Genomic DNA, 27,329 nt, shown 5'->3' on the forward strand with positions numbered 1-27,329 from the left:
CGTGAGTGGAATGCCATGATGAGCAAAAGTCTCCTTGCACACACGGATGACCGCTGCCGATGTGAGGTCATGCAGCCTAACCACCTCTGGGTAGTTTGAGAAGTAATCCACAATGAGGACATAATCCCGGCCTTGTGCGTGGAAGAGATCAATGCCACCCATAGTCCATGGGGGCGACACCCGTTCATGTGGCTGCAAGGTCTCTTTTGGCTGAGCCGGCTCGAACCGTTGGCACGTTGGGCAGTTTAGAACAGTGTTGGCGATGTCCTGGTTGATGCCAGGCCAGTACACTGCCTCACGGGCCCACCGGCGGCACTTCTCCACCCCCAGGTGACCCTCATGGAGCTGCTCAAGGACGAGCTCCCGCATGCTTTGCGGAATGACGATTCTGTCCAACTTCAACAGAATTCCATCTACCACTGCCAGATCATCTTTAATGTTGTAGAATTGCGGGCATTGGCCTTTGAGCCATCCGTCTGTAAGATGGCGCATGACTCGTTGAAGCAGAGGATCCTTGGCTGTTTCACGACAAATCTGGATGACCCGTTCGTCAGTGGCGGGCAAGTTAGATGCGCAGAACTCAACATGGGCATCAATTTGGCAAACGAAGCCCGACTGCTCGCATGGCGTAGTGACGGAACGGGAGAGTGCATCGGCCACGATGAGCTCCTTACCCGGGGTGTAGACCAGTTCGAAGTCATACTGCCTGAGTTTAAGGAGGATGCGTTGTAGGCGCGGCGTCATATCGTTGAGGGCCTTCTGTATAATGTGGACCAGTGACCTGTGGTCCGTTTCTACCGTAAATTTGGGGAGTCCATATACGTAGTCATGAAATTTGACAATTCCCGTGAGGAGGCCCAGGCACTCTTTCTCGATTTGAGCATAGCATTGCTCAGTGGCCGTCGTTGCGCGCGATGCGTATGCGACTGGAGCCCATGAGGAGGCGTTGTCGCGTTGGAGGAGCACTGCTCCAATGCCAGACTGACTCGCATCAGTGGAGAACTTCGTCTCCTTGGCAGAGTCGAAGAATGCCAATACCGGGGCCTTGGTGAGTTTCGCCCTGAGTTCACGCCACTCTTGCTCGTGAGCGGGGAGCCACTGGAAGTCGGTGGTTTTCTTCACACGATTGCGGAGAGCTGTGGTGTGAGATGCGAGGTTGGGGATAAACTTCCCCAGGAAGTTGACTATCCCCAGGAAGCGGAGGAGCACCTTCTTGTCCTCCAGTGTCTTCAGGGCATTGATCGGCAACACCTCATCTGTATCCTGCTGCACACCAAACTGTGATATGTGGTCGCCGAGGAACTTTATTTCTGTTTGACCAAATGAGCATTTGGCTCTGTTGAGGCGGAGGCCATGCTCATGGATTCTCCGGAACACGCGTTGAAGTCGATCGATGTGTTCCTGTGGAGTGGTGGACCAGACAATGATGTTGTCTACGTACACCCGCACCCCCTCGTTGCCCTCCATCATTTGCTCCAATATTCGGTGGAACACCTTCGAGGCGGAGATGATGCCAAACGGCATCCGGTTGTAACAAAACCGGCCAAATGGGGTGTTAAAGGTGCAGAGCTTCCCACTGGATGCGTCAAGTTGTATCTGCCAGAACTCCTTGGAGGTGTCCAACTTTGTGAAAAATTTGGGGCGAGCCATCTCGCAGGTGAGCTCTTCGTGCTTTGGGATAGGGTAGTGTTCCCTCATGATGTTACGGTTCAAATCTTTGGGGTCAATGCAAATGTGTAGTTCCCCCGATGGTTTCTTAACACACACCATGGAGCTGGCCCCGTCGGTGGGTTCCGTTACCTTAGAAATGACACCCTGGTCCTGGAGGTCCTGCAGCTGCTGCTTGAGGCGGTCCTTAAGGGGCGCCGGTACCCGGCGGGGTTCATGAACCACAGGTGTGGCATTTGGTTTTAAAAGAACTTTGTACGTGTATGGGAGTGTGCCCATACCCTCGAAGACGCTGTGGTATCGAGTAATGATGTCCTTCAGGTGTATCTGAAAGTCGGTGTCTGGCGAGGCTGATGCCTCAGCGGGCGACATGGAGTGAACCCTTTGGACGAGATTCAGAATCTTGCACGGCTGAGCACCGAGCAGGGAAGCTTTGGTGGACCCTAAAATCTTGAAGTGCAGGGTGGCCTTTAAGGAACGGTGCGACACCACAAGCTGGCATGAGCCGCTGGCAGCAATGGCATTGCCATTGAAGTCGAGAAGCTGGCAGGCGGATGGAAGAATGGTGGGCTTGACGTGGAGGCTGTCCAGGTCAGACTGTGAAATGAGGTTGGCTGAAGCTTGGTGTCCAGCCTGAATCGGATGCGAGATTTGTTGACCGTAAGGGTGGCACACCGCTTGTCGTCCAGATCAATGCTCAGCACTGGGAAGGGCTTGGTGTTATTTTTGGGAAGCATCGTATGCTTAGTGATGATGCCCACCCAGAATGGGGATTTGAGATCCACGGTATCATGGTCTGGAACCATATCGGAGTCGGAATCTGCAATTAGTTGTTGAACGGACTGGACAGTCCTGCGCTGCTGCTGGGAGTGACGGGAGGCAGGTGTTTGAGCAGACCTGCACAGGGCTGCGTAGTGCCCAAGCTTGCCACACAGGAGACAATGTCGAGATTTCGCGGGACATTGCCGCTTTAAGTGGGAGGAGCCACAGTTGTTGCATGTCATGATGTCAGAACGCTCCGTGCGCCACTGCGCATGCGCGCTCATACGTTGTGCGCACCTGCGCAGTTCGGTCTTCGGCCTAGCCATCCCCTCGGTCGTTGTGCGCATGCGCAGGAGAACGGGAAAAGCGTGCAAAATGGCTGCCCTCATCCAGACTCAGGCCCTGGAGCTGTTTTACGGCCTGCACCCGCTCTGCATCGTGGGGGCCTTGCTGCGCCGTCTCTGCCGCTTGAATGTGTGCGTACCGGTTAGTAGTGTGCTCATGCAGAACGCAGGTTTCGATGGCTATAGCGAGGGTGAGCTGTTTCACTTTAAGGAGCTGCTGGCGTAGGGGGTCCGAGTGTACTCGGAAAATGAGCTGGTCGCGGATCATGGAGTCGGAGGTGGAGCCGTAATTACAGGATTGCGCGAGAATGCGAAGATGGGTTAGGAAAGATTGAAAAGGTTCATCCTTACCCTGCAGACGCTGGTGAAACACGTAGCATTCAAAACTCTCGTTGACTTTGATGTCACAGTGGCTGTCGAATTTGAGCAGGACTGTTTTGAACTTGGACTTGTCCTCACCTTCAGCGAATGTAAGGGAGTTGAAAATGTGGATGGCGTGGTCCCCGGCCGTGGACAGAAAGATAGCAATCTTTCTGGCATCTGAGACGGCTTCAAGGTCGGTGGCCTCGAGGTACAGCTGAAACTTCTGCTTAAAAATCTTCCAGTTGGCACCGAGGTTGCCGGCGATGCGGAGCTGCGGAGGAGGGCGGACGCTGTCCATGTTACCGGATGGCTGATCGCTGGTCAAAGACAGACTATCTCAAGGTAGGTCCATCAAACTCTAACATCACGCACTGGTACCATGATGTGTTGGGTATGCTGGGTCTGCGAAGACTGCGTTTGCCATAGCAGTGAGAGAGACAGGCTACCAACACTTGTAGAACTACAACTCTATTTTATTGAACAATGAGCTGTTAAACATACTTGCACTGTGGGTTGACACTATGTTGAGTTGACTGGAGACCTGAGGCTAACCTGACCAGACTATCCTGCTCGCACATGGCGGATATTCGTGTTGCTGATCACGGGCTCTGGCTGCCTCAGTGGCTGTATCCCAAGAGAGCGGGAAAATTAGTGCCCTCTGGCTTTATAGCGGCCGTGTCCTGTCTGGTGATTGGCTTCTGTGTTCTGTGTGTTGATTGATCATTCAGTGTGTTAGTCAGTGTCTGTCTATGCACCATCATATACTTGTGTGTATATTATGAAAGTGGAGTGTGAGTGCCTCGTGTCTTTTATAGTCAGATCCCACCCCTGAGTGTCCTGCCTGCTTATTGGTCATGTCCTGTTCTCTGTGTCCATTAACTGCTTGTCTGTATCTCATTATGTATGTGTGTGTGTGTGTGTGTGTGTGTGTGTGTGTGTGCCTGCCTATCATGACATCTCCCCTTTTTTTATGTTTGGATGACATATGTGAGCGTATTTACAAGAATAGGCCTATATTAACATATACATATGCAGTGGATGTGAACATATGTACATGTGAAAACAGCTGTCTAATACGAAAACACAGAACAAAGCAAACAGAACAAATGTTCATAAGTCCAGTCTCTGTGACTTGCGCCTGATCCTGGTTGACCGTCGGAGAGGTGGTGGTGGGGCGACAGCGCCTTGATGGGTGGGATTGAAGCCTGACTGGTGGCCTCGTGAATCGAGGTAACAGGAGGTGGCAAAACAACAGAAGGAAACAGAGATGAATGTGGTTGCGGGCAGGCAACTGTGAGCAGTGCCCGTCTGTTTTGGCGCACAACAGAACCATCAGCCAGACGCACAACATACGAGGGGGGCAGCCTGTCAAACAACGACAGCTGGAGCTGACCAGCCTCCATCAGGGAACTTGACCCGAACAATGTCTGACGGGGATAACACGGGAAAATCAGTGGCATGAGCATCATAGCCCTGTTTTTGCCGGTCTCGGAGTTGCTGCACCTTCTGCAGCACCGGGAGGTGATCCAAATTGGGTATGTGTATGCTGGAAGTGTCGTTCGCAGGTCCCTGTTCATCAGGAGTTGAGCCGGCGACATTCCAGTGGATAGCGGGGTCGCTCTGTATGCAAGCAGCGCAAGGTGAATGTCAGATGTAGAATCCACGGCCTTGCAGATGAGCTGCTTCACTATGTGCACCCCTTTCTCAACTTTTCCGTTTGACTGCGGATAGTTTGGGCTGGAAGTGACATGTTTGAACTGATATGACTTGGCAAACAGAGGCCATTCATGGCTGCTGAATCACGGGCCATTGTCACTCATGACAGTGAATGGGATACCATACCTGGAGAATGTCTCCTTACAGGCCTTGATGACGGTCTGAGATGTGAGGTCTGCGAGCTTCATGATTTCAGGGTAATTGGAAAAGTAATCAATGATTAACACGTAGTCACGACCATTTGCCTGAAAGAGGTCAATGCCAACCTTGGACCATGGAGAGGTTTCGATTTCATGCTGCTGAAGTGTCTCCTTACTCTGCGCTGGCTGGAAGCGTTGACAGGTCGCACAGTTAAGGACCATGCTCGCGATGTCCTGGCTGATCCCGGGCCAGTAGACAGCCTGCCTGGCTCTGCGTCTGCACTTTTCCACACCCAGGTGGCCCTCATGGATTTGACGGAACACCAAGCTCTGGAGACTGTGTGGAATTACAATCCGGTCCAGTTTGAGGAGGATACCATCAACCACCGTCAGGTCGTCCTTTACTTTGAAAAACTGAGGGCACTGCCCTTTTTGCCAGCCATTGGCTAGGTGTTGCATAACACGCTGCAAGAGGGGGTCTTTGGCTGTCTCCTCACGGATACGAATCACCTTCTCATCAGATGCCAGGAGGGTGCTAGCACACACTCAACCTGTGATTCAACCTGTGACTCAATTTGCCGGATGACGTTCGGTGGTTCACTAGGCACGGTGATGGAGCGGGACAGTGTATCGGCAATGATGGTGATGGAGCGGGACAATGTATCGGCAATGATCAGCTCCTTGCCAGGCGTGTAGACCAGGTCAAAGTCTGAGTTTGAGGAGGATGCACTGCAACCGAGGTGTCATGTCATTAAGGTCCTTGTGGATAATGTGGACCAGGGGCCTGTGATCCGTCCCGACTGTGAATGTCGGCAGGCCGTAGACATAGTCGTGAAACTTGAGAATGCCAGTGAGAAGGCCCAGGCATTCCTTCTCGATTTGTGCATACCTTTGTTCGGTGGGTGTCATTGCCCTTGATGCGGAGGCAACCGGTGCCCAGGATGAAGTGTCATCACATTGCAGCAGGACCGCACCGATGCCATCCTGGCTCTCATCTGTCGAGATTTTCGTTTCCCTGTCTGGGTCGAAAAATGCCAATACGGGTGCAGTGGTGAGCTTGGCTTTCAGCTCCAACCACTCTGCCTGATCAGCCACCTTCCACTCAAAGGCAGTGGACTTCTTCACTAGGTTTCATAGGGCCGTGGTGTGTGAGGCCATGTTTGGGATGAACTTGCCCAGAAAATTGACCATGCCCAGGAAGCGCAATACCGCCTCTTGTCTTCCGGGACCTTCATGGCTGCGATGGCCTTGACCTTGTCTGTGTCGGGGCACAAGCCCTGCTGAGAGATCTGGTCTCCTAGGAACTTGAGTGCCGACATGCCAAAGCAATATATGGCCCTGTTCAGCTTCAGGCCATTGGCCTGGACACGGCAGAATATCTGCTGGAGATGGGAAACATGCTCCTCAGGGGTCGTGGACCATATGATGACGTCATCCGCGTACACATGAACTCCTTCGATGCCCTCCATTATCTGCTCCATGATGCGATGAAATATCTCCGATGCCGAGATGATGCCGAATGGCATACGGTTATAGCAGTACCTATCAAACGGTGTGTTGAAGGTGCAGAGCCTTCTGCTGGATTCATCCAGCTGGATTTGCCAGAATCCATGTGACGCATCTAACTTTGTGAAAAACCGTGCGTGTGCCATCTCACTGGTGAGTTCCTCCCGCTTCGGGATGGGGTAGTGTTCACGCATTATATTCTTGTTGAGGTCCTTGGGATCAATTCAGATGCGCAGGTCTCCAGAGGGTTTTTTAACCACTACCATCGAGCTGACCTAGTCAGTCAGTTTGGTTACCCTGGAAACGATTCCCTGCTGCTGCAGCTCCTTGAGCTGTTCCTTCAGGCGCTCCTTCAGCGGAGCCGGGACCCGGCGTGGTGCATGGACCACTGGCTTGGCATCAGGTTGCAGTAGGATCTTGTGCCGATATGGCAAAGTGCCCATCCCGTCAAACACATCTGGATACTGAGCGAGGATGTCGTCAATGCCAGCTTGAAGATCCACGTTGGAGGATGTCGTTGAATAAACCCGTTCACCTGGTTTAGCTTTTTACAGGTATGCCGCGGCCAGTAGGGATGCCCTGTCCGGCTTGGCAATTTCAAACCTTAGCCATGCATGGGTACTCCGGTCGGAGACGAGTAGATGGCAGGACCCCAGTGCCGAGATGGCATTACCGTTATAGCCCAGGAGCAGGCAGGCTGCTGGAAGGACATTGGGGGACTTCTTGATGTGTTTGAAGTCTGCCTGTGAGAGGAGGTTGGCAGAAACACCTGTGTGCAGCTTGAACTGGATGGAGCAGCGGTTGACCTGCATCACCGCCGCCATTCGTCCTCCAAATCCACAGCGAGGATGGGCTGAGTGCGAGATGATTTAGGTGTGGCATGTTCACATGTGGTAATGATGCCCACTTGGTAGGCGGACCCCAGGCACTCGTCCTCTGGATCCATTGTTCTGCCAGGATCAGAATCCTGTAATTGTCGTTGCGCATTCTGGACTCGCCGTCGTCGGAATTGGGAGAGCTGGCCTCTGACTGGTGGTGCAGACCTGCACAAGGCTGCATAGTGTCCAGGCTTCCCGCAGTTTAAACATTGCCTGCCTCTTGCAGGGCAGTGCCCCTTTAAGTGGGTGTTGCCACTGTTCGGGCACGTCATGATATTGGCGTCGTGACACGGTGTACGTCGTCGCACATGCGCAGTGCGGTCGGCAGACGTCTGCACCTGCGCAGCGTGGGTGTTGGCCGCTTCGTTATCCCTTTCGAATCGCGCATGCGTGGGGCTCCGGGAAAAGCACGCAAGATGGCCGCTGTCTTCAGTGCTGAGGCGCTGCATTCGGGAGATGGCCTGCACACTCACTGCCTCATGGGAGGCAAGTTTCTCATTTTCGGCTGATTTGTATTGGGAATACCGATTTTTTGAGTGCTCATGCAATCGCGACTGGCAGGGTCATATGCTTGATTTTTAAGTGCTGCTCTCTCAGAGGATCAGAGTGAACTCCAAACACGATTTGGCCTCTGATCATGGAGTCAGCAATATCACCAAAGTTGCAGGACAGCGCCAGCAGGCAGAGGCTAGTTAAGAAGGCATTGAAAGATCATCTTTACCTTAAAGACGTTGTTTGAAAATGTAGCGCTTGAAGATTTCATTGGTGTCCACTTCACAGTGACTATCGAACTTGTCCAGGATGGTCTGAAACTTTGTCTTGTCCTGGCCTTCGGTGAAGTTAAACGAGTTGACGAGTTCGATGGCTTGATCACCCGCTGTTGAGAGGAGAAGCGCGATCTTTCTCGCATCAGACGCACCCTCGAGGTCTGAGGCTTTGAGGTACAGCAGAAACTTGTGCTTGAATATCCGCCAGTTGGCACTGATATTGCTGGAGGTCCTGAGCTGGTGAGGAGCCTGAATCTTCTCCAGGGTGCCAGGATACATTTGCTGGTCATCCCAGAATGGACTGAGGTAAGCCACCTTAAATTAGTAGCCTCCTGATATCATGCTGTGTTAGATACACTGGTCTAACACTGGCTGCAACTGGATGCAGATTAGATCAGAAAGATACTCCAGACTTTGAAGTTAGTTCAATCAGGTTTATTGAACTAATATCACAGTTAGCTCTGTGAGTTCAACTCTCTGCTAACTTAAGTGCGGTTACTCTGGCTGACTGAACCCGACTAGCTCTTAGCCATGTGGTGGAGGTGTGAGATTGTAACAACACCCTTGACTGACTCTCTAGATGTTCATCAGTGGAAAGAGGTGGAGTGTGAGTGCCTTGTGTCTTTTATAGTCAGATCCCATCCGAGTGTCCTGCCTGCTTATTGGTCATGTCCTGTTCTCTGTGTCCATTCGCTGCTTGTCTGTATATCATTATGTGTGTGTGTGTGTGTGCCTGCATTTCATGACAGCCACAGCATCAGCAGCTTTCTTATTATGCCTGATAACAGGATGAGGTTGAGCTGCAAATTGAAAAGGGACATTAAGCAGGAACACACCACCATCCTCAATGTTCTCAATGACACCAGATGGCATGGTCTATATAACAACCAGCCCAATGAAGCTGAGAGCCATTTCCTCAGAGGTGGTTCTGTTCTGCTCCCTTCTTCTGTGTACCACCTGTGAAAAAGAAGGCAAAATGCCAATGTCTGTGCAGCACTGTGCTTGGATGATTTTTCTGTCATCGCTGAATAATTTAGGTTTATGTAGGCAAGGAGAGGTTGTTGTGAGGATGGCTGCATTGGTAGGTGAGCGAGGGAACATCTGGATGTTAGGTTTGAGTGCCAAGGAGCGGTTCTGGTTGAGTGATGGGAGTGTGTGCATTGAACAGATTGAGAGGCTGGTGGAACAATGCAGAGGAGATGTCGTGTGAAGATGTCTCATTGATATTGACTACATATTTGAGCTCATTAGACTTGTTCTGGCACAGCTGTAACATCATTAAGAGTTGACCTCCTTGGTCGGATGCTGCTACTCCCTTCTAAGGGTGGTCCTTGAGCCTAGCTTGCCACGGAACCATGACATCTCACCTATCGTGCCCCCCCCCCCCCACCCCGCTCCCATCACTAATGTTCCCAGTGCCACATCCATTATCCAGGAATCCTTTATCTGCTCTAGTGTTTGATTTTTCATGGTTTAAATTCCGTAACATTACTCATTGCATCTTCCCTTTAAGAAGAGCAGGGGACTCCACCACATGGTTTCAGCACAACACTGTCCAGCCCTGCTGAACACAGAAACAATGCAAAGAGGATGTCAGCAGCGAAGAACCCACTCACTCCCATGCTACAATCAGGTAAATGGGTTTGGAGCAGCAGGTTTGTGAACCAGCACAGGTTTGTCACAAAATGCTGAAAAGAGACAACTGAATTGTTAGCCCCAAATGATAAAAAGGATGATGGTGCAAGACAACAGTGGGTAATAATAGGACAAGTGAAAAACAAAAATGTGGGTTGATAGGAGGTATAAATGGCAAAAGGGGAATCATTACCAAAAGTTACTGCCTGAAAAAATGGGAAGTGATTCTGAACTGTAACTACTGAACTCAAGTGTTGACCCAAAAGGCTGCAATGTACCTTCTTACACAAATGAGGCTTCTGTTGAGTTTCATTGGAACAGTGTAAGAGGTCAATGACGATCTGTATTTGGCCTCCCCAATATAGGAGAAACTGCAGTGAGCAGGGAATACAGTTTACTGAATTGAAAGAAGTAAACAGATGTTTAATATGGGAGGGAGTGTTTGGGAAGGAGCTGGGAAGGAGATAACATTATGGTGCTATTGTAATGCCACTGGATTTGTAACCCAAAGGCCCAGACTATGCTCTGGGGACACAGTTTCTCACCACAGCAGCGGACAGAACCTGAACTCAGTTCCAAAATTTGAAACATAAAGCTAGACTCCATAATGGTGACCATGACAACTATCACTAATTGTGGTTAAAGACCCATCTGGTTCACTAATGCCCTTTTGGGGAGGAAGTCTGCCATCCTTACCTGCTCTGGTCTACATCTGACTGCAGATCCACAGCAATGTGGTTGACTCCTAACTGCCCACTGAAATGGCATTGCAAGTCACTCCGTTGAAGGACAATTAGGGATGGGCAACAAATGCTGGCCGTGTCAGTGATGCCTACATCCCATGAAAGAGTAAAATAAAAAGGCTAGGGGGCACAATCGACTGGCCGCATCCGGCCAGAATCAGGGTGGGAAGTTGGCGGTTGATCCCGGGAGAGGCCTTCCCCGGGATTCCCGATGGCTGTTAGGCCTGCACGGCTAAGTGAGTTTAAGAAGCCACTTGGCTGTGCTGACGCCAGGGGAGACCCCAGCTGGGCGCTGATCAGGACTGGTCCTCACAAATGGCAACCATGCAGAATGGTAGCTGGGGAGAAGGTTTCCCAGATGTTCGGAGGCCCCTGGGTGGTCGGCCTCTGGGCAGGGTGGCACCCTGGCACTTTGGTGTGACCCAGTCACCTTGATACTGCCAGCCTGGCACCCTGGCAGTGCCACCCTGGTCATGCCAGGCTTTCATAGGCAATGCTAGAGTGCCAGACTGGCAGTGCCAGCTAAGGATCAGGTCCAGGGGTCCTCACTCGTCAGAGCTCCTTGGTGCAGGAAATGACGCTAAGTGCGGCCTTGGGAACATGCGGGCTAATGTCTGGGGTTTGGTGGGAGGATGGGATCGTTGTTTTTGATATGGGGATTGACATTACATTCGTTACTGATTATTGTTTATTGTTGGATTTAAATTTGGGAGAAAATGCGAAAAGGGAGGAGAATAAAAAAATAACTAAAACGTGCGGCCCTGGGTGGGGGTGGGGGGGGGGGAGTGGTTTTCCCCGCCAGGATACGAAAACAAGCCAGAGGTCATTCCCGAAAACAGGCAGGGTCATTCCCGGCACTACAAATGTTGGGAACAACCCTGCTAATCCCGGCCAGAATACACTCTGTTTTATTTTAGTTAGATCGTGCACAAGTGTTGCATGTCTTGCATTTGCATGTGGAATGTGGAGAAACCTTGGGAAGAGGAGGGGATGTTGAGGGGTGATTGAAGAGTGGACTAGCATGTTTTGGGGGTAACAATCCTTTTGGAATGTTGAAAAAGGAGGAAAGGAAATATTCATTTTGTGGTGGCATTACATTGGAAGTGGTGGAAATGATGAAGGATAATCTATTGAATATAGAGTTTGGTGTGGTAAGAACAAGGGGAACCCCATTATGATTACTTTTTTTTTAATAAACAATTTTATTGAGGTAGTTTTTGGCTTTATAAACAGTTACAGACATCATCAGAAAGAAAGCAAAAAGGCAAAAATGTGCAAACATCCACGTACTTTCAATACTTCCATCGTAACATATTGCACAAGCCCGCTCCCCTCCCACCGGTACTACCCGCCATATTTTCCCTCCTACTCTACTCTACCCCCCCCCTCCACCCCACCCCCCTGCTGACGCTCACTCTCCCGCAAAGAAGTCAATAAATGGTTGCCACCTCCGGGTGAACCCCTGCACAGATCCCCTCAAGGCGAACTTAATTTTTTCCATCCCCAGGAAACTCGACATGTCCGCAAGCCACCACTCAGTCTTCGGGGGCTTTGAGTCCCTCCACGCCAATAATATTCGTCGCCGGGCTATCAGGGAAGCAAAGGCCAACACATCGGCCTCTTTCTCCCCCTGGACGCCCGGGTCTTCCGAAACCCCAAAAATTGCCACCCCTGGACTCATCACCACCCTTGTTTTTAGCACCTGGGACATGACCCCCGCAAATCCCTCCCAGTACCCCCTCAGCTTAGGGCATGCCCAAAACATGTGAACATGGTTCGCTGGTCCTCCCGCGCACCTAGCGCATTTGTCCTCTATCCCGAAAAATTTGCTCATCCGAGCCACCGTCATATGGGCCCGGTGACCGACCTTAAATTGGATCAGCCCGAGCCTAGCACATGTCGCGGTCGAATTTACCCTACTCAGGGCCTCTGCCCACAGCCCATCCTCCATTTCCCCGCCTAGCTCCTCCTCCCATTTAAGTTTCAGTTCCTCTGTCTGGGACTCTTCTCCCTCATGAGCACCTTATATATACCCGAGACTCTGCCCTCCCCTTCTTCCCTCCTAGAGACTATTCTGTCGAGGATCCCCATTGGCGGGAGGCGCGGGAAAGATGGGACCTGTCTATGAACAAAGTCCCGCAACTGTAGGTATCTAAAATCATTTCCCCTTACCAACCCAAATTTCTCCTCCAAGCTCCTCAAACTCGCAAAGCTCCCTTCCAGGAACATATCACCCACCCTTCCCGCCCCTGCTCGCCGCCATACTCGGAACCCCCCATCCATACTCTGGGGGCAAACCGATGGTTGTCGCAGATTGGCGCCCAGACAGACGCCCCCATCTCCCCCACATGCCTCCTCCACTGGCCCCATATCCGCAGGATAGCCACCACTACCGGGCTGGTGGTGTACTTGGCCGGCGGCAGCGGTAGAGGAGCCGTGACCAGGGCTTCCAAGCTGGAGCCCCTGCACGAAGCCGCCTCCACCCGCTCCCAAATAGACCCCGTACCCACCATCCACTTCCTTATCATAGCGATGTTGGCCGCCCAGTAATAATTGACCAGACTCGGCAAAGCAAGCCCTCCCTCGCTGCGGTTCCTCTCCAACATCGCCTTCTTCACCCGCGGGGATTTTCCCGCCCAGACAAAGCTCATGATCAGCCTATGATTACTTTTTAAGGATTGCTGTTAGGCTGATGCGTGCCAGAGTGCCAGGGTGGAATATCAATAATATATTCAAATGACCTCCTACCTCAAGCAAGTGGGTGCTCTGAGTAACTTTCTCAGGACACTGGCCAAGATGGAGAGACTAGACTGCTAATGTAAATGGGCAGGAAGCAACCCAACATCATTATCATGCTGCTACCACCTCATTTATATTGGGAAGAGGCCCTTAAAATTGGTTCTGATAAGTGTGAAAAACTCAATGTTGGTTAATTACACCCAAAATTGTTTTCGCCACAGGCAGGCACCCAAGTGTTAGAGGATTCCACATCAAAGGGAATCAATTCGGGGAGAACGCAACCTTGGCTAGTCACTCAATAGTTTATTGCTCAACACAGAGCTAAGTAATCGGTCAAAGAACTGTTTTTCTTTCTCTTTCTCTGTCGACATCTCCCCTTCCCATCACAAACACCAAAATAGCAGAGTGAACTCGTACTTCTGGCATTCTAAACTTTGAGATCAACTAAGTTTTGTTTTCAAATAGAATAGTTTGAAAAGTTGTATTATCATTCGTCCTGCAACAAGGAATCATAAGATTTTTTAAAATTCTGTTCATTTATTTACTGTGATTTGACTTCTTAGTATACTCCTTAATCTACCTTCCATAAAGATTGGAAATAACACATGCACAATTACTGTGCTCATAAAAAGGTTTTTATATTAAAGTTCCCAGGTATCATTTAACTAAATATTTGGTTGTAATTTACTGATCACAGGGGACCAATCTGCTTACAGCTCTAATCAGGTCCTGGACCTCAAAGAATAGCAGGCATAAAATTCTACACGTAAACTGTGTTTTCTCCATAGCCATTCTCATTCGTCAAAGTCGCATTTTTCTTCCAGTGAGACACCTTCCTTAAGCTATCCATCCATGATTCTGATGATGCTTGATTCGAAGTCCATTGCCAGAGCAATGGCTCCCAATGTTTGCCTGACCCTCTGCTTAGTAATGGCCTGTTGTTTCACACTATTACCTTTAAGCAGCATGTCTTTGTATGTGTATTTCAGTTTCCACCATCTACTTGGTTCCTTCATTGTCTCCTGAAAGTATGCATTCCACAGCTAGAGTGATTGATAGCATGCTATTGATCTAAGTTCAGAGACTAGTTAGCTAGCCAGTAGTTAATGCAGTAGCATTCTTTCAGGTTACTCTGAATTAGTTACATATTTAAGAGTCCCTTTTAGGACATTCAATAAAATTGTGCATTCCCGTGAAGGCACTAAAAACTGAATGAGAAATTAACTTCCACTTACACACTTTTTTTTTACATCTAAGCAAAAACACTTTAAGTCTGTGCAGCACTAACCAAAATTCTTTGGGCAAGGGGAGATGGAAAGCAGAAGATATATCCCAGATCCAAGGAACCCCCAACATGTAGTGCAATTTCTCTGGTACTCATCAATGCTGTGATTCACAGAAGAAAAGAGTAAAGCTGCAGCCACAAAGATTGATATAGACCATTAGCAAATTCAGTAGAAAGTTAGAGTGGAATGTTAAGCTGATGCAATGAATTCCCTGAAAAATTATACCATTTAAATGCCATTAATATCCAGTTTTGAATATTGCTTGTAGTGAGCCTCAGGCTATTTGAAGTTGAATGCTCCAATATTGCATAATGATAATGTTTCCGATAATAGACACCACTAGGATTGCATTATGGGGAGAGAAATCCGCCAGTGTTAATGGTAAAACTTCCATTTTTGAATAGTAAAGGAACTCATAGCCAGCCCATTACTTTCTTATATTAAAAAAGAGGACATTTAAAAAAAAATGCACTGTTCCTCAGCTTTTTCTCTTGTCACCTGTAAACACATTTTGTAAGAATGTCCATAACTAAACCGTGAAACGCAGTAACAGTTTGCTACAATGAAGCGGATGCTTGACAAAGTATGAGAACAGTTTTATTACTTTTTGCCAATTAAAACAAAGTTAGCGAAAGAGTGAATTGTAATCCGATTGAAATTCAATTTTGAAACTTGAAAGCTTTGAAAAGTCAACCAAATCTGGTGTTACCTGAACCTTCTTGAGGTTGACTACGAGGACACTCTTCAGATGCAGCTAAAGCTTCTAGGGCCTGAAGCGTGGAAACCAGAGCATCATCCAGTTCCTGGGCCCTGTGCCTGACAGTCCTTGTTTGAACACCATCAATTAGTGACACTGGGATGTCACTGAAGTGTATCTCACAAGACTGTCGGCTGGATGTGAGATTTTGACTGGTCCTTCGCTTGGAGTCGTCTTCATCTGAACTATTATCCCTGAAACCTGGTGGTGGAGCAGCCAATGTAGGAAGTAGAGAATGGTATTCATCTCCTTCCTGTTCCTCATCACTTCCTGGCAGAGGCAGAGTTGTCAGGTCGATCAGGTCATCCCGGTAATTGTATAAGTTTAAGCATTTCTCTGTACTGCTTCCTTTGGGAATAATATTGCTTTTCATTTTGGCCTTACAAGCATCACAAAGCAAATCATCATTTTCTGTGATAACTATGGGAAGGATCTTAGCACTGTTCACTTTTGATAGCTGCACTGGGATTTTGGGACAAATGCAGCTATGGCGGTCAGTGGTGTAAGCGATAGCCATTTTCATTTGGCTGTCCAGTGTGTTAGCTCTTCCCCTGCTCAGGAATCCTTGCTGTCCAGAACCACACCTGATGTCAGAGTTGCTTTGCCCAATTTTTGAAGTATGCGGCGTGGGGTCAGACTTTGTCCTTGGTCTTGACTCCTCAAAGAAGATTAGGTTTTCATTAATATCGATCTGATTTTCAAATTCCTTTCTTCTTTCTTGCATTTGTAAAAAGTGAAATCTTACCAGATTGGACTCTGGGGTGTTGGCCATCAGATGGCATGGAGTCTGAGACTCACTGTAGTGTGGGAGTATGTGAGGACAACTCATACCTCTTCCCTCGGTTTTTAGTACAGGACCTGATGACGAAATAGTCCATTCTGGTTGCAGAATGTTTGGTATATTTCTGTGGTCTGTTAATAAAAAGGAAAAATATCATCATCTTCAATAATCAATTCTGCTACCCTTGTCCTTTTGAAAAATGTTTGACTTTTTCTTCTGGTTGAGCAGGAAGAAGGGAGCAGACTTTAACCCTATCCACCTGGCAGAAACTGGACAGGTAAGCAGTTAAAATCCACTGAATGACTTTCCTTGGTAATTTCGCCGCATTCCTGTTGTAACTTTCACAGAGGTTTGGCTGAACTGTTTGAAAAAGTTTGGGACCTAAATACGCTGGATTCCCACCTTAGCCTGGCAGTCCAGGTCAGCCATGTAATAGGTGGCGCCATCCCCTCTCCCTTGATAAGCCACAGATGTAAGAGAGGACAGGTGTAATACAGGGATCCTGACATTGGGAATTTCTGCTTCCCAACCCCATAATGGACCTGGTGTGTGACTGGAGATTAATACATGTGAAATAAGGTGTACTGGCTTTCAGCAGGGTCCAGTTGGCCCCACACTAAGGGAAGGGGATATCCAGACTATGGAAGTGATCTGGATTTCAAAAAATGAGTCATTTATTCTCAGGAAATATTGTATTTTGTACATAGGGAGTCAACGGGAGGTGAAATGGAGCCTTAGAAGGAAAGAGCAAGGGGCGCGATTCTCCCACAAAATTTCTAAGTTAATTTTTGGCGGGTTTTTCAGGGAGTTTCCCGTCGGTTCTGCTGGCGTGTTCTCCACCGCTATTCAATGAACACTTAAGTCACACTTTTGGGCCCTGGGGAGTTCCTCACCGATTTAGCCCACACTTAGAATTCTTTTAGCAGTGAGGAGCTGAACTCAGCGATCAGACCGCCATTTTGAAAGGGTGCCCCGATCTCTAAGTGAGCTTGAGGGTCCCCACACACATGGACACCACCCCACAACCCCCAAAGTGAGTACACCCTGCTATGGGGTGTCTGGTGGCCCCTCCCGATCTGCCCCCCCCCCCCCCCAAGTCCCCGTACAGCACCCCCTCCCTTCCAGGACCCCCACCCATCACTTCCCCAACCTCCTGGAGGTCCCTACTTACCTTCCCTGCACTCCCCATCCTTTAACCAATCCCCTCATTTCATGGGCATGGCCCCCCTCATCCCCTGACCCTTGGAGGTTCCATTCTGCGACTTGGGCACCCTTGCACAGCCAGCCTGGCACCCAGGAAGTGCTCTTTCTGGCTTGGCACTGCCATCTGGGCACCTTGGCAGTGTCAGGGTGGCAGTGCCAAGGTGCTATCTGGGCAGTGCCAAGGTGCCCACATACCAGGGGAGGGCCAGGGGACCCCCCTGCACTTACCCTGACCACCTAGGGGTCTACAATGGCCTGGGAGATCCCCAGGGTACCATTCCACCTGGTCCACATTTCTGATGATCAGCACTGAACGGATTTGGGAAGAATTGAGGGAGGCTGGTGGATCTCGCTCAAGTGGGTCGTAAGTAGGTTTAAGACCTACTTCCACGAGTGTAATTTGGTCCCGCCCATTTGGAGCGGGGCTCCGACTCTGACGTCCTACAGGACTCCGGAGAATCTCGCTAGTCCCAAAACCTGTCAGGAGGCTTGCTGGAAGGCTTTCCCGAGATTCTCCAGCCACGTTGGGCTCTCCCTTGAGCACAACGCGGCCGGAAATCTTGCCCCTATCTTACAAAATGAAAGCTTTAGGCAGCAGATAGAAGATGTGTGGTCAAGATGCGTCTGTTGCAATCTGGGTACCCACTGGTCCCATGCAAATGAATTGCTCTCCCAATACCCTGCAAATGGTGGTGAGGTCAGCGTGAGACGGTACAATCCTGGTGTAACTTTCTGCTTTAGATTCTATGCATTTTTGGGCCTTTGTCAATTGGGCACAGGTTATTACAATGCCCTTGGTTTGTGCTGCATGTCATTTTTCTATTGGAGCACTGTTCTATTGAAGGCGACAGGCACATCCTGATATGCATTTCAGAGTAAAGAAGCAGCACAGTTGAGGAGGAACACTGAATATTGCATACTTCATTAAAATCGATCTAAATATACATCAACATATGCTTACCAGTATACATTTCTAAATGGTCATTTGACATATTTGGCCATTAGCATAAAAATACTTGGACCAAATCTAAGCTATGCATTCAGATTAAAATTATTAGAATGTCAATTTTACAACACCTGAAAACCTGCGGGTGTAGTATACTAATGTACATGGCGGCTTCATGTTTCATTTGTGGCTCTTTCTTCCACATTGATGAGCAGTGCAATGTGTGTAACAAACTTACTTCATTTTGCATTGTATTAATTTATTATTCTGAACTGCTGCAATGAATATGGATGCAAGTGCTGAATTTATGTGAATAATCATCAATGGTACATGTCCAATTATTTTCTGCAGGAATATAATGAGGAAAGAAGGACCTACAGAATGAAAGAAAAGAATCGCAAGTGATTGAACATCTAAGAATATTGAAATGTTCAAATTTGGAAACAAAATGGATATGAAAAACTGGCATTAATAGTGACAAAGATATTCAGGGCAGAAATTAGAAAATATATTTATTCACTTCACTAGTTAGATACAAATTGTAGGTGAAGTAAATTTAGGCAAAAGTCATTATACAGATCGTTGTAACTACATGTACTTCTCTAACACTATAGTTGTAATAATTATTATTTCAATTTCTTTCAGTTTCAGTCAATATTTTGTTCGCCTGTGCGTGTGATTGCCAAATATTTTAACATTTTTCCTTTAGTCTATACAATGTTTACAATTTTGTAGAAGTCCTGGTCATTATCTTAACAAATATCAATGGAAAGAATGTGAAAAGAATGACTACTGTAACAGCAATATATATATATATATTAACTTATCATGATCTTCACTCTAATACAATCAGAAAACAAATTACTGGCTATGTTTCTTCAGGAGAACCCATCATTTGACTGGTCTTCCATGAATAGAAGTCTGGATTGAGAATCATGTCATTCACAGAAGAACTGGATGTTCAGCTACCCTCCCCATATCTTCCCACCCCTACCCATCCCACCTCATACCAAGGAACTTTCATGGGATCTTTTACTCAAGAACTTAGAGTTGTATGGAAGAAGGTGAATGGATTCAAATCAATGTAGTAACCAGATTGACTGGAAAGCCATATGGTTCTATGAACTGTGCTAAATCCAAAAGCAATGGAATATAGAACATAGGAACTAGGAGCAGGGGTAGATCTTTTGTCCCTTTGAGCTTTTGCCACCATTGAATAAGATCATGTCTGATCTTGCTGTGGTCTCAACTCCACTTTCCTTACTGTCCCCCCCATAACCTTAGACTCCCTTATCTATCAAAACTCTGCCTACACTTTGACTTGAATAAATTCAATGACCCAATATCCGCTCCTTTCCACAACATTCCACAGACTAACTACCCTCTGAGAGAGAAAACATTTCCTCATCTCAGTCTTAAAAGGAGACCTCTGTTTCTTAAACCATATCCTCTAGTTCTAATCTCCCCACAACTGGAAATATCTTTCCCAGTTCTACCCTACCAAGTCCCCTCATGATCTGATATGTTTTCCATAGAATCCCTACAATGCAGAAGGAGGCCATTCGACCCATCGTGTCTGCACTGACCCTCCTAAAGAGCATTCTACCTAAGACCACTCCTCCGCCCTGTCCCTGTAGCCCCGTGCATTCATCATGGCCAATCCACCAAACCTGCACATCTTTGGACTGTGGGAAGAAACCGAAGCACCTGGAGGAAACCAATGCAGACAAAGGGAGAATGCAAACTCCTCACAGACAGTCACCAAGGCCGGACAGTCCCTGGTGCTGTGAGGCAGTACTGTTAACCACTGTACCTCCATTTAATAAGATCACCTCTCTTCTTCTAAACACCAATGGGTATATGCCCAACCTGTGCAACCTTTCTTTATAGGATAAGCCCTTCATCTCAGGAATGAGTCGAATGAACCTTCCCTCTACTGCTTCTAACACAATTGTATATTTTTTTCAAATAAGGATTTCAGATGTGGTCTCATCAATGTCTTGGAAGACACGGTAGCACAGTGGTTAGCACTGTTGCTTCACAGCACCAGGGTCCCATGTCCGATTCCCGGCTGGGTCACTGTCTGTGCAGAGTCTGCACGTTCTCCCCGTGTCTGCGTGGGTTTCCTCCCTCAAGTCCAGAAAGACATGCTGTTAGGTCATTTGGACAGTCTGAATTCTCCCTCGGTGTACCCGAACAGGTGCCGGAATGTGGCGACTAGGGGCTTTTCAAAGTAACTTCATTGCAATGTTAACGTAAGCCTACTTGTGACAAGAAAGATCATTATTGTTCTACAGCTGCAGTAAAACTTCCCTAATTTGATATTCCATTCTCCTTAGGTGACTACATTGCTGGCGCTGGGTTACAATTTGTTGCTGACGGGCAGTTCAGTAATGCCAGGGATGAGATTTCAGACATGCTTGTTGTCAAATGCCAGTAAGCATACCACGATATATTTATAACTTACAGTCGTTATACAATTCCATGAACTTGAAAGGTTGACCACAATGTGCAGTAAAGAATCAAAATGTCAGATTGTTTTTGTCCTTTTGTAATAGTAAAGTCTTCAAAATTCAACTTGTATGGAATATTATTCCAGAAGCTGCTCTGAAATAACATACTTCTTAAAGATCTTTTTCTCGGTGCTAAAACCTTCGTTTTTGATTCCTTTCCATTTATTTCAAACTGACTTTTTGCGATTAACTTTGAGAATACTGATTTGTACACAAATGACAACATTGTCAAATTATTGACTGAAACATAGTGATATTAATGCCAGGAAATCATTAACAACTGTGCTCTATTACAGTAAGCCACTAAAAACAATTTGATGAAAAATCTATTATAGAATGCAAATTAAGTGCTCTTTATTCACTGTGATTTGCCTCACAGGCTCACTCATGCATAGATAACTCTGTCCCAAATATTTACACTTCTTACCTGCAATTTGCAAATTTACACTTTGTTTCCACTGACTGAACGTAAGTGAACGAATTGAATCATTGAAAACACATTAAACTAAAATTGCCTGCCATTTGTTCTGACTATGACTAAAATTTATATTGGATGCTGCCTCCGTAAATCACTGGCAGAAGAACATAATTACAATGTAACACGTTTATTATAGGCAGCTTCCATTTTAAATAAATGCATTGGAATTTGTATTGGAAACATTTACAGGAAATGTGGACAGATGTACATTTTTAGATATATAATATTTACATATTATAGATAAATAATTATTACAATTTTCAAGTTGTACCCTTTGAATATTTATATGATATAAACCCAGATAAGTGACTGGCCAAGACCTAGTGAAGAAATGGATCTGAACTGAGTTGTCATTCTTTGGTCTGAAGTAAACCTTGAAACCTTAAGACAGAGTTTAACAGCTCGAATCTAAAGAACATCATTATCCCTTTGTAAGAAAAATGTTTTATGAATCTTTTTGTGTTGTGCCACTCATGCTGTGGTGGAATCTTTATCTTTATAATAGTCGTATGATTTAGTATTTCTCTTTCTTCTGGGTGAGTGAAAGATTTCCTATCAAGCTGGGACTTTCTGGATCTAACTTGCAGGTGATGGTTCGCATATATATATATATATGTGTGCTCGGTAGCATAGTGGTTAGCACTGTTGCTTTACAGAACCATGGGCCTGGGTTTGATTCCTGGCTTGGGTCACTGTCTGTATGGAGTCGGCACGTCCTCCTCGTGTCTGCGTGGGTTTCCTCTGGGTGCTCTGATTTCCACCCACAAGTCCTGAAAGACGTGTTTGTTAGATGAATTGGACATTTTGAATTCTCCCTCTGTGTACAAGAACAGGCACAGGAGTGTGGGGACTAGGGGATTTTCACTGCAGTGTTAATACGAGCCTACTTATGGCACTAATGAAGATTATTATTATTACTCTTCTCCTTCTAGGTGGTAGACATTGTGTGTTTAGAAGGTGCTGTCAAAAGAGTTTTGGTGAATGCTGCAGTACCTACTGAGTGGATGAATGGGTGAGGGTAGGTGGGTGAGGTTGGTAGGTGGGTAAGTGGGTGGGTAGGTGGGTGGGGTAGGTAAGTGGTTAGAGTGTGTAGATGGTGAACTAGGTAGGGTAGTAGGAGAGTAGGTAGGTGTATTAGGTAACTGAGTAGGTGAGTGAGTGTGTAGTTGGTCGGGGTAGTGGCTAATTGCTTTGGGTCAAGGACTTAGTTGGATCAGGTCGGGTTGGTTTGGAAGGGTGGCCAGGTGGTCAAGAGGGTGCTTGGGTGGGTTAGCAAGGTTTGGTTGGAAGGGTAGGCGGGTGGTTGGGGGTGGTTGGGTTGGGTCAGGAGGTAGCTGGAGGGAGATAGTCGGGCGATTGGGGGTTAGTAGAGTGGCCGTTCGGTAGTCACACGACAGATCAGGAGCTAATTGGGTTGGGGGATAGTCAGGTCAGATCAGGAGGGTTGTCGGGGGGCTGGGGTGATTGCGAGGGGCGTCAGCTGTGGAGTTCCCTAGATATTGGATTAGGATTTAATCCATTTCCTGAGTAAGTACCCAGGTAAATGCCACAGAATTGTCTGAATTCACATTCGCGCAGAGTCAGGGGGAACAGGAGATTCACCCATCTGAAGTTTTAACCTCCCAGGCAATTCTCACATTGGTCCGCGCATTAGGATTTCTGCAGAATCCCAACTCGTCTTACATTCTCCGGAGACTGGAGGCTTTGGTCCATTATTTTAATGTTTGTAATAAAGTGTACGCAATAACATGATTCAATCTTGCAATAACTTTGTTTCATTGCAGGTTACATCAACTCAATAATGATCTTTCACTTTCAGCAAAAACTAAGGAACAATGAAAAACAAGAAGCTTGTCAGAATTAAATGCCCACCCAGCCCATGTAGTCCGGAACCTTACAAACACACCGAAATCCTTGGTTCAATTGCAGGTCTGTGCTGTGATAGGTGGCCTCATCAGAATTTTTAGTTATCACTACATTTGGCTAGAGAGGAGAAAGTCAGTCAAGGGTTTCTAGCGTGGCCATTATTCTGCAGTCCCAGCTGGACCAGGCTCAGCTGTGAAGCACCCAACCGTGAAGTAGCCTGACAACACTCACTATCTGATTCAGTTAAAGAATGGCCTCTTGCACCAGTGAGTGACTGGAATCTCACCAAAGTGTGAATGCAGAATCCATTCTGGAGAGGAGGGGAAAAAGCAAAAGATGCAGCAAAATGCCAAGATCTTAGCAGAATCTTTACAAACTCCCTGTTCGAAACACTCAACCAGACACCAAAGACTAGTTAAATATAAATGCACATGAAGCAGTGGTTACAAGTTAGTGATCATTGATAGGAAATACAGTGTACGTTTTGGTATATGAGTGGGGTGCTGGGTGGGGGGGGGGGGGGGGGCGGGGAGTGGATTTGGTGGGTGGTGGTGGTGGTCTTAGAACAGCCTTTTAGGCAGGCATCATGCAAACTGTAATCTCTGCACATAATGCAGTCACACAACATTCTTACATTTTCTCACACTACACTTAGTCTATTGATGCTGGCAAAAAAGAATGAAAGTCTTGTATTTATATCACGATTTTCACTTGTCAAGACATCCCAAAGTACTTAACAGCCAATGAAGTACTTTTTGAATTGTAGTCATTGTTGTTATGTATGTTACCCAGCAACCAGTTGTACACAGCAAGGTCCCAAAACAATGTAAAAATGGTCAGCGAATGGTGTTTTAGTGATGTTGGTTGAGTTATAAACAATGAACAGGATGCTCTTCTTCAAACAAGTGCGTTGGGATCTTCTACATCCATCCGCAAGGGTAAATGGGGCTGGTTTATTATCTCAACTGAAAAATGTCACCTACAACAATGCAGCACTGCTTCAGTGCTGACGAACTTTATCTTAGATTTTGTGCTCAGGTCTCCAGTTTGAGACTTGAACCCACAACTAATGGACTCAGAGGTAAGCATCCTACCAACTGAGGAATGGTTGATAATTTACCACAGTACGAATTATTATCTTCTGAAGAGGAGAGGATAGAACACAAGAACTGGGCAAAATACCAAGATCTTAGCAGAACAACTGCGGCATACAAGTGTCAGTGCAAAATGGCACCCAGTGAGGTTTTTAAGCAACAAATAATCACTACAACATTATGATGACAAAGCCTCGGAAATTAAATCAAATCAGCCAGCGTGATTAATTTTGCATCTAAGTGGGCAGAGCTTGGATCAATTTATTTTATTTATTGAAATCAGTGTGACACAATGACTCCATAAACCATGCTCATTGTAACCCTTTTCAGTAGATAAGGCTGAATGCGGCAAAGGAATATCAGTATTGAAACTGTTAATGCACCAACCATACCTGCCTTATTCACTTGTGGTTGAACATTGGCGCTACAGAATATCATCTTCTTTGCATCAACAAATAACCGGTAATAACCTGCTATCAAACAAGCGAAGTTTACAGCTTCTGTTGATTCCATCAGCAACACGATAGGCTGAAAAATAAAGTGTCACAGTTAATGTTGCAAGTTGGCAGGCATATCATACTGATGGACTTTGTAAGGGTGGCCCTGTTGTCAGCACAGTATCAGAAAATATTTTAGGCTCCCATTGAGTGTTCCATGGACAATTGCACTGGCCTGTGTGGTACTGAGCTCTACTAATCAGTAAAGTCTGGGATAGAAAAACTCAGGTGCTGCAATAGAGATTCTACAATTCACCATCTTGTCAGCATTAATCAGTAAATACATTAGACCTTGTTACTATCATTGAGAGCTATCCAGTAATAACATCTCTGTTTGTGTGTGTGTGGGGGGGGAATCAGGATCATGTTTCCTTTATGATGGGCGAAGCTTGCTATCCCACATTTAAAGAGCTTGCCAAAAGCTTTTGACAAATAGTCATCCAGACTCGAAACATTAGCTCTGTTCTCTCTCCACAGATGCTGTCAGACCTGCTCAGATTTTCTGTTTTTGTTGTTGCAGTGAATTTGCTTTCAATTTGAGGTGACAAATTGCCAGTCCAGAAGAGACAAGGCCCTACCACAAATACAACTTGGCATTAGCCCTTTATGGATGAGATCATAATGAAATCATTTACTTTGATATTATGTTGTTTGGAGGTCCCAACACAATACTGACCTGAACTCCAGCTGGGGGTGTAAATGTGTTGAGTTCCCAAAGCACTGGCAATGAGGAATTATAACAAAGACTAGTTTCAGCAAAATGATATACTTAGCTATGAACCGGCATCAATGAAAATCCGATCTCAACAAAAAGCTGAAAGTATATTTGTTACAACATAACAAGCCATTCAGCCCAACATGTCCACATTGGCATTTACACTTGAGCAAGTAAACAGTCCGAATCACAGTTAACAGCCCTGGTTCCATGTCCCTTCTTTCCCTTTCCTTACATTCAACTATCTAATCTTGAACAATGCTATTGTAACTCCAGCTGGCTTACAGTCGAGGAGCGTCAGAAAGTCTGAGGAAATTCAGGGCTAAACTTTCTGCATCACCCACTCACCCCAGAGGGGAATTCCACAGCCTCACATCTCTGCTATTTTGAGAGAGACATTACCCATTTATTTTAATTCACCAAATACTCAAACAATGGAACTCAAGGAGCTTATTTTACTGTTTCATTAATCTGAGAATTGTACAGTTCGTGCAGCACTGGAGAGCAACAAGTCTGCATCTGTGACATGTTAACGTCCCAATCACCGTTTTTACATTGGGATCATTGTATGGATGTTTGAAAGAGCTGAAATTCCAGCAAGATGGTGACAGCAGTGGTCGATCCAAGAAATTTCCATTTATAATGAAGTTTGTATAAGCCTGACATGACACAGAAGCTCTGAAGAAGTGCCTTGCTCTCAGCTGCTCCACTATTGGCTCAGCAGTACGTCAAAAGCCAACATTCAGTACAATCCAATTTTCCCCTCTGTTATATTGGAAGGGGTTTTGCTTTTACGCATAGTAAACATAAAAGATAAACCAATTGGCACTGTAGGTTGCTCAACCAGTTATCATTTATTTACGGAGGTGTTTCTTGTTCACAGACTAAGATGGAAGAGAGGGAAAATCTCCCAAGTGCCTGATAATGCACTGGGGGCTGGTTTAGCTCACTCGGCTAAATCGCTGGCTTTGAAAGCAGACCAAGCAGGCCAGCAGCACGGTTCGATTCCCGTACCAGCCTCCCCGGACAGGCGCCGGAGGGCTTTTCACAGTAACTTCATTGAAGCCTACTCGTGACAATAAGCGATTTTCATTTCATTTCATAATGCCACCATGTAATCATGCACAAGCAGTGAGAGAGGCCACATCGAGAGTGAGGCCACAGGCAGAACACCACCACCCTCAGGCAGAGCAAAAATGGTGACAAGAGTGTCAAGGGAGGTGGTTAATGCTGGACTGAGGGTGTTGGACCTAAATGCGCGCAGTATATGGAACAAGGTAAATTAGCTCGTTGCGCACATTGAAATTGACCGTTACGAGGTTGTGGGCATCACAGAGACGTGGCTGCAACGGGATCAGGGCTGCGATCTAAATATCCAAGGATATGTGTCCTATTGAAAGGACAGGCAGATGGGCAAAGGGGGCGGGTTTGCATTGTTAGTAAGGAATTAAGTTAAATCGATAGCAAGGAGCGATATAGGATCAGTAGGCATAGAATCGCTGTGGGTAGAGTTGAGGAATCGCAAAGGTAAAAGACCCTTAAGGCAGTGATGCACAGGCCCCCTAGGAGTAGTCAGGAAGAAAATAAATCAGGAGATGTAAAAAAAGGTGATAATATTCATGGGGACTTCAATGTGCAGGTGGACTGGGAAAATCAGGTTGGTACTGGATCCCAAGAAAATGACTTTGTGGAATATCTAAGAGATGTTCTTTTGGAGCAGCTTGGAACAGAGCCTACTAGGGAACAGACAATTCTGGATTTGGTAATGTGTAATGAGGCAGACTTGATTAGGGAACTTAAGGAGAAGGAACCCTTAGGGAGCAGTGACCATAATATGATAGAGTTTACCCTGCAGTTTGAGAGGGAGAAGCTGGAATCAGATATAACGGTGTTACAATTAAATAAGGGTAACTACAAAGACATGAGGGAGGA

At 46.7% G+C, this 27,329-nt stretch overlaps 1 protein-coding gene across 5 annotated transcripts in view; it reads right to left on the minus strand.

The window, feature by feature from the left end:
- The window catches only part of frmpd3 (FERM and PDZ domain containing 3), a 648,120-nt gene that overhangs the window by 33,437 nt on the left and 587,354 nt on the right, over nt 1–27,329 (minus strand). For 4 of the 5 annotated variants that reach the window (XM_038775294.1, XM_038775293.1, XM_038775297.1 and 1 more), the window contains 2 exons: nt 24,578–24,713; nt 15,257–16,216 (listed from right to left, as the gene is read on the minus strand). In XM_038775294.1, coding sequence (XP_038631222.1) covers nt 15,257–16,216; nt 24,578–24,713 — 1,096 coding nt within the window. The remainder of the gene's footprint in view (nt 1–15,256; nt 16,217–24,577; nt 24,714–27,329) is intronic. The other variant, XM_038775295.1, reaches the window with a different exon arrangement.

This window comes from Scyliorhinus canicula, chromosome 17 (assembly GCF_902713615.1).
Source record: "Scyliorhinus canicula chromosome 17, sScyCan1.1, whole genome shotgun sequence".
Taxonomy (NCBI): domain Eukaryota; kingdom Metazoa; phylum Chordata; class Chondrichthyes; order Carcharhiniformes; family Scyliorhinidae; genus Scyliorhinus; species Scyliorhinus canicula.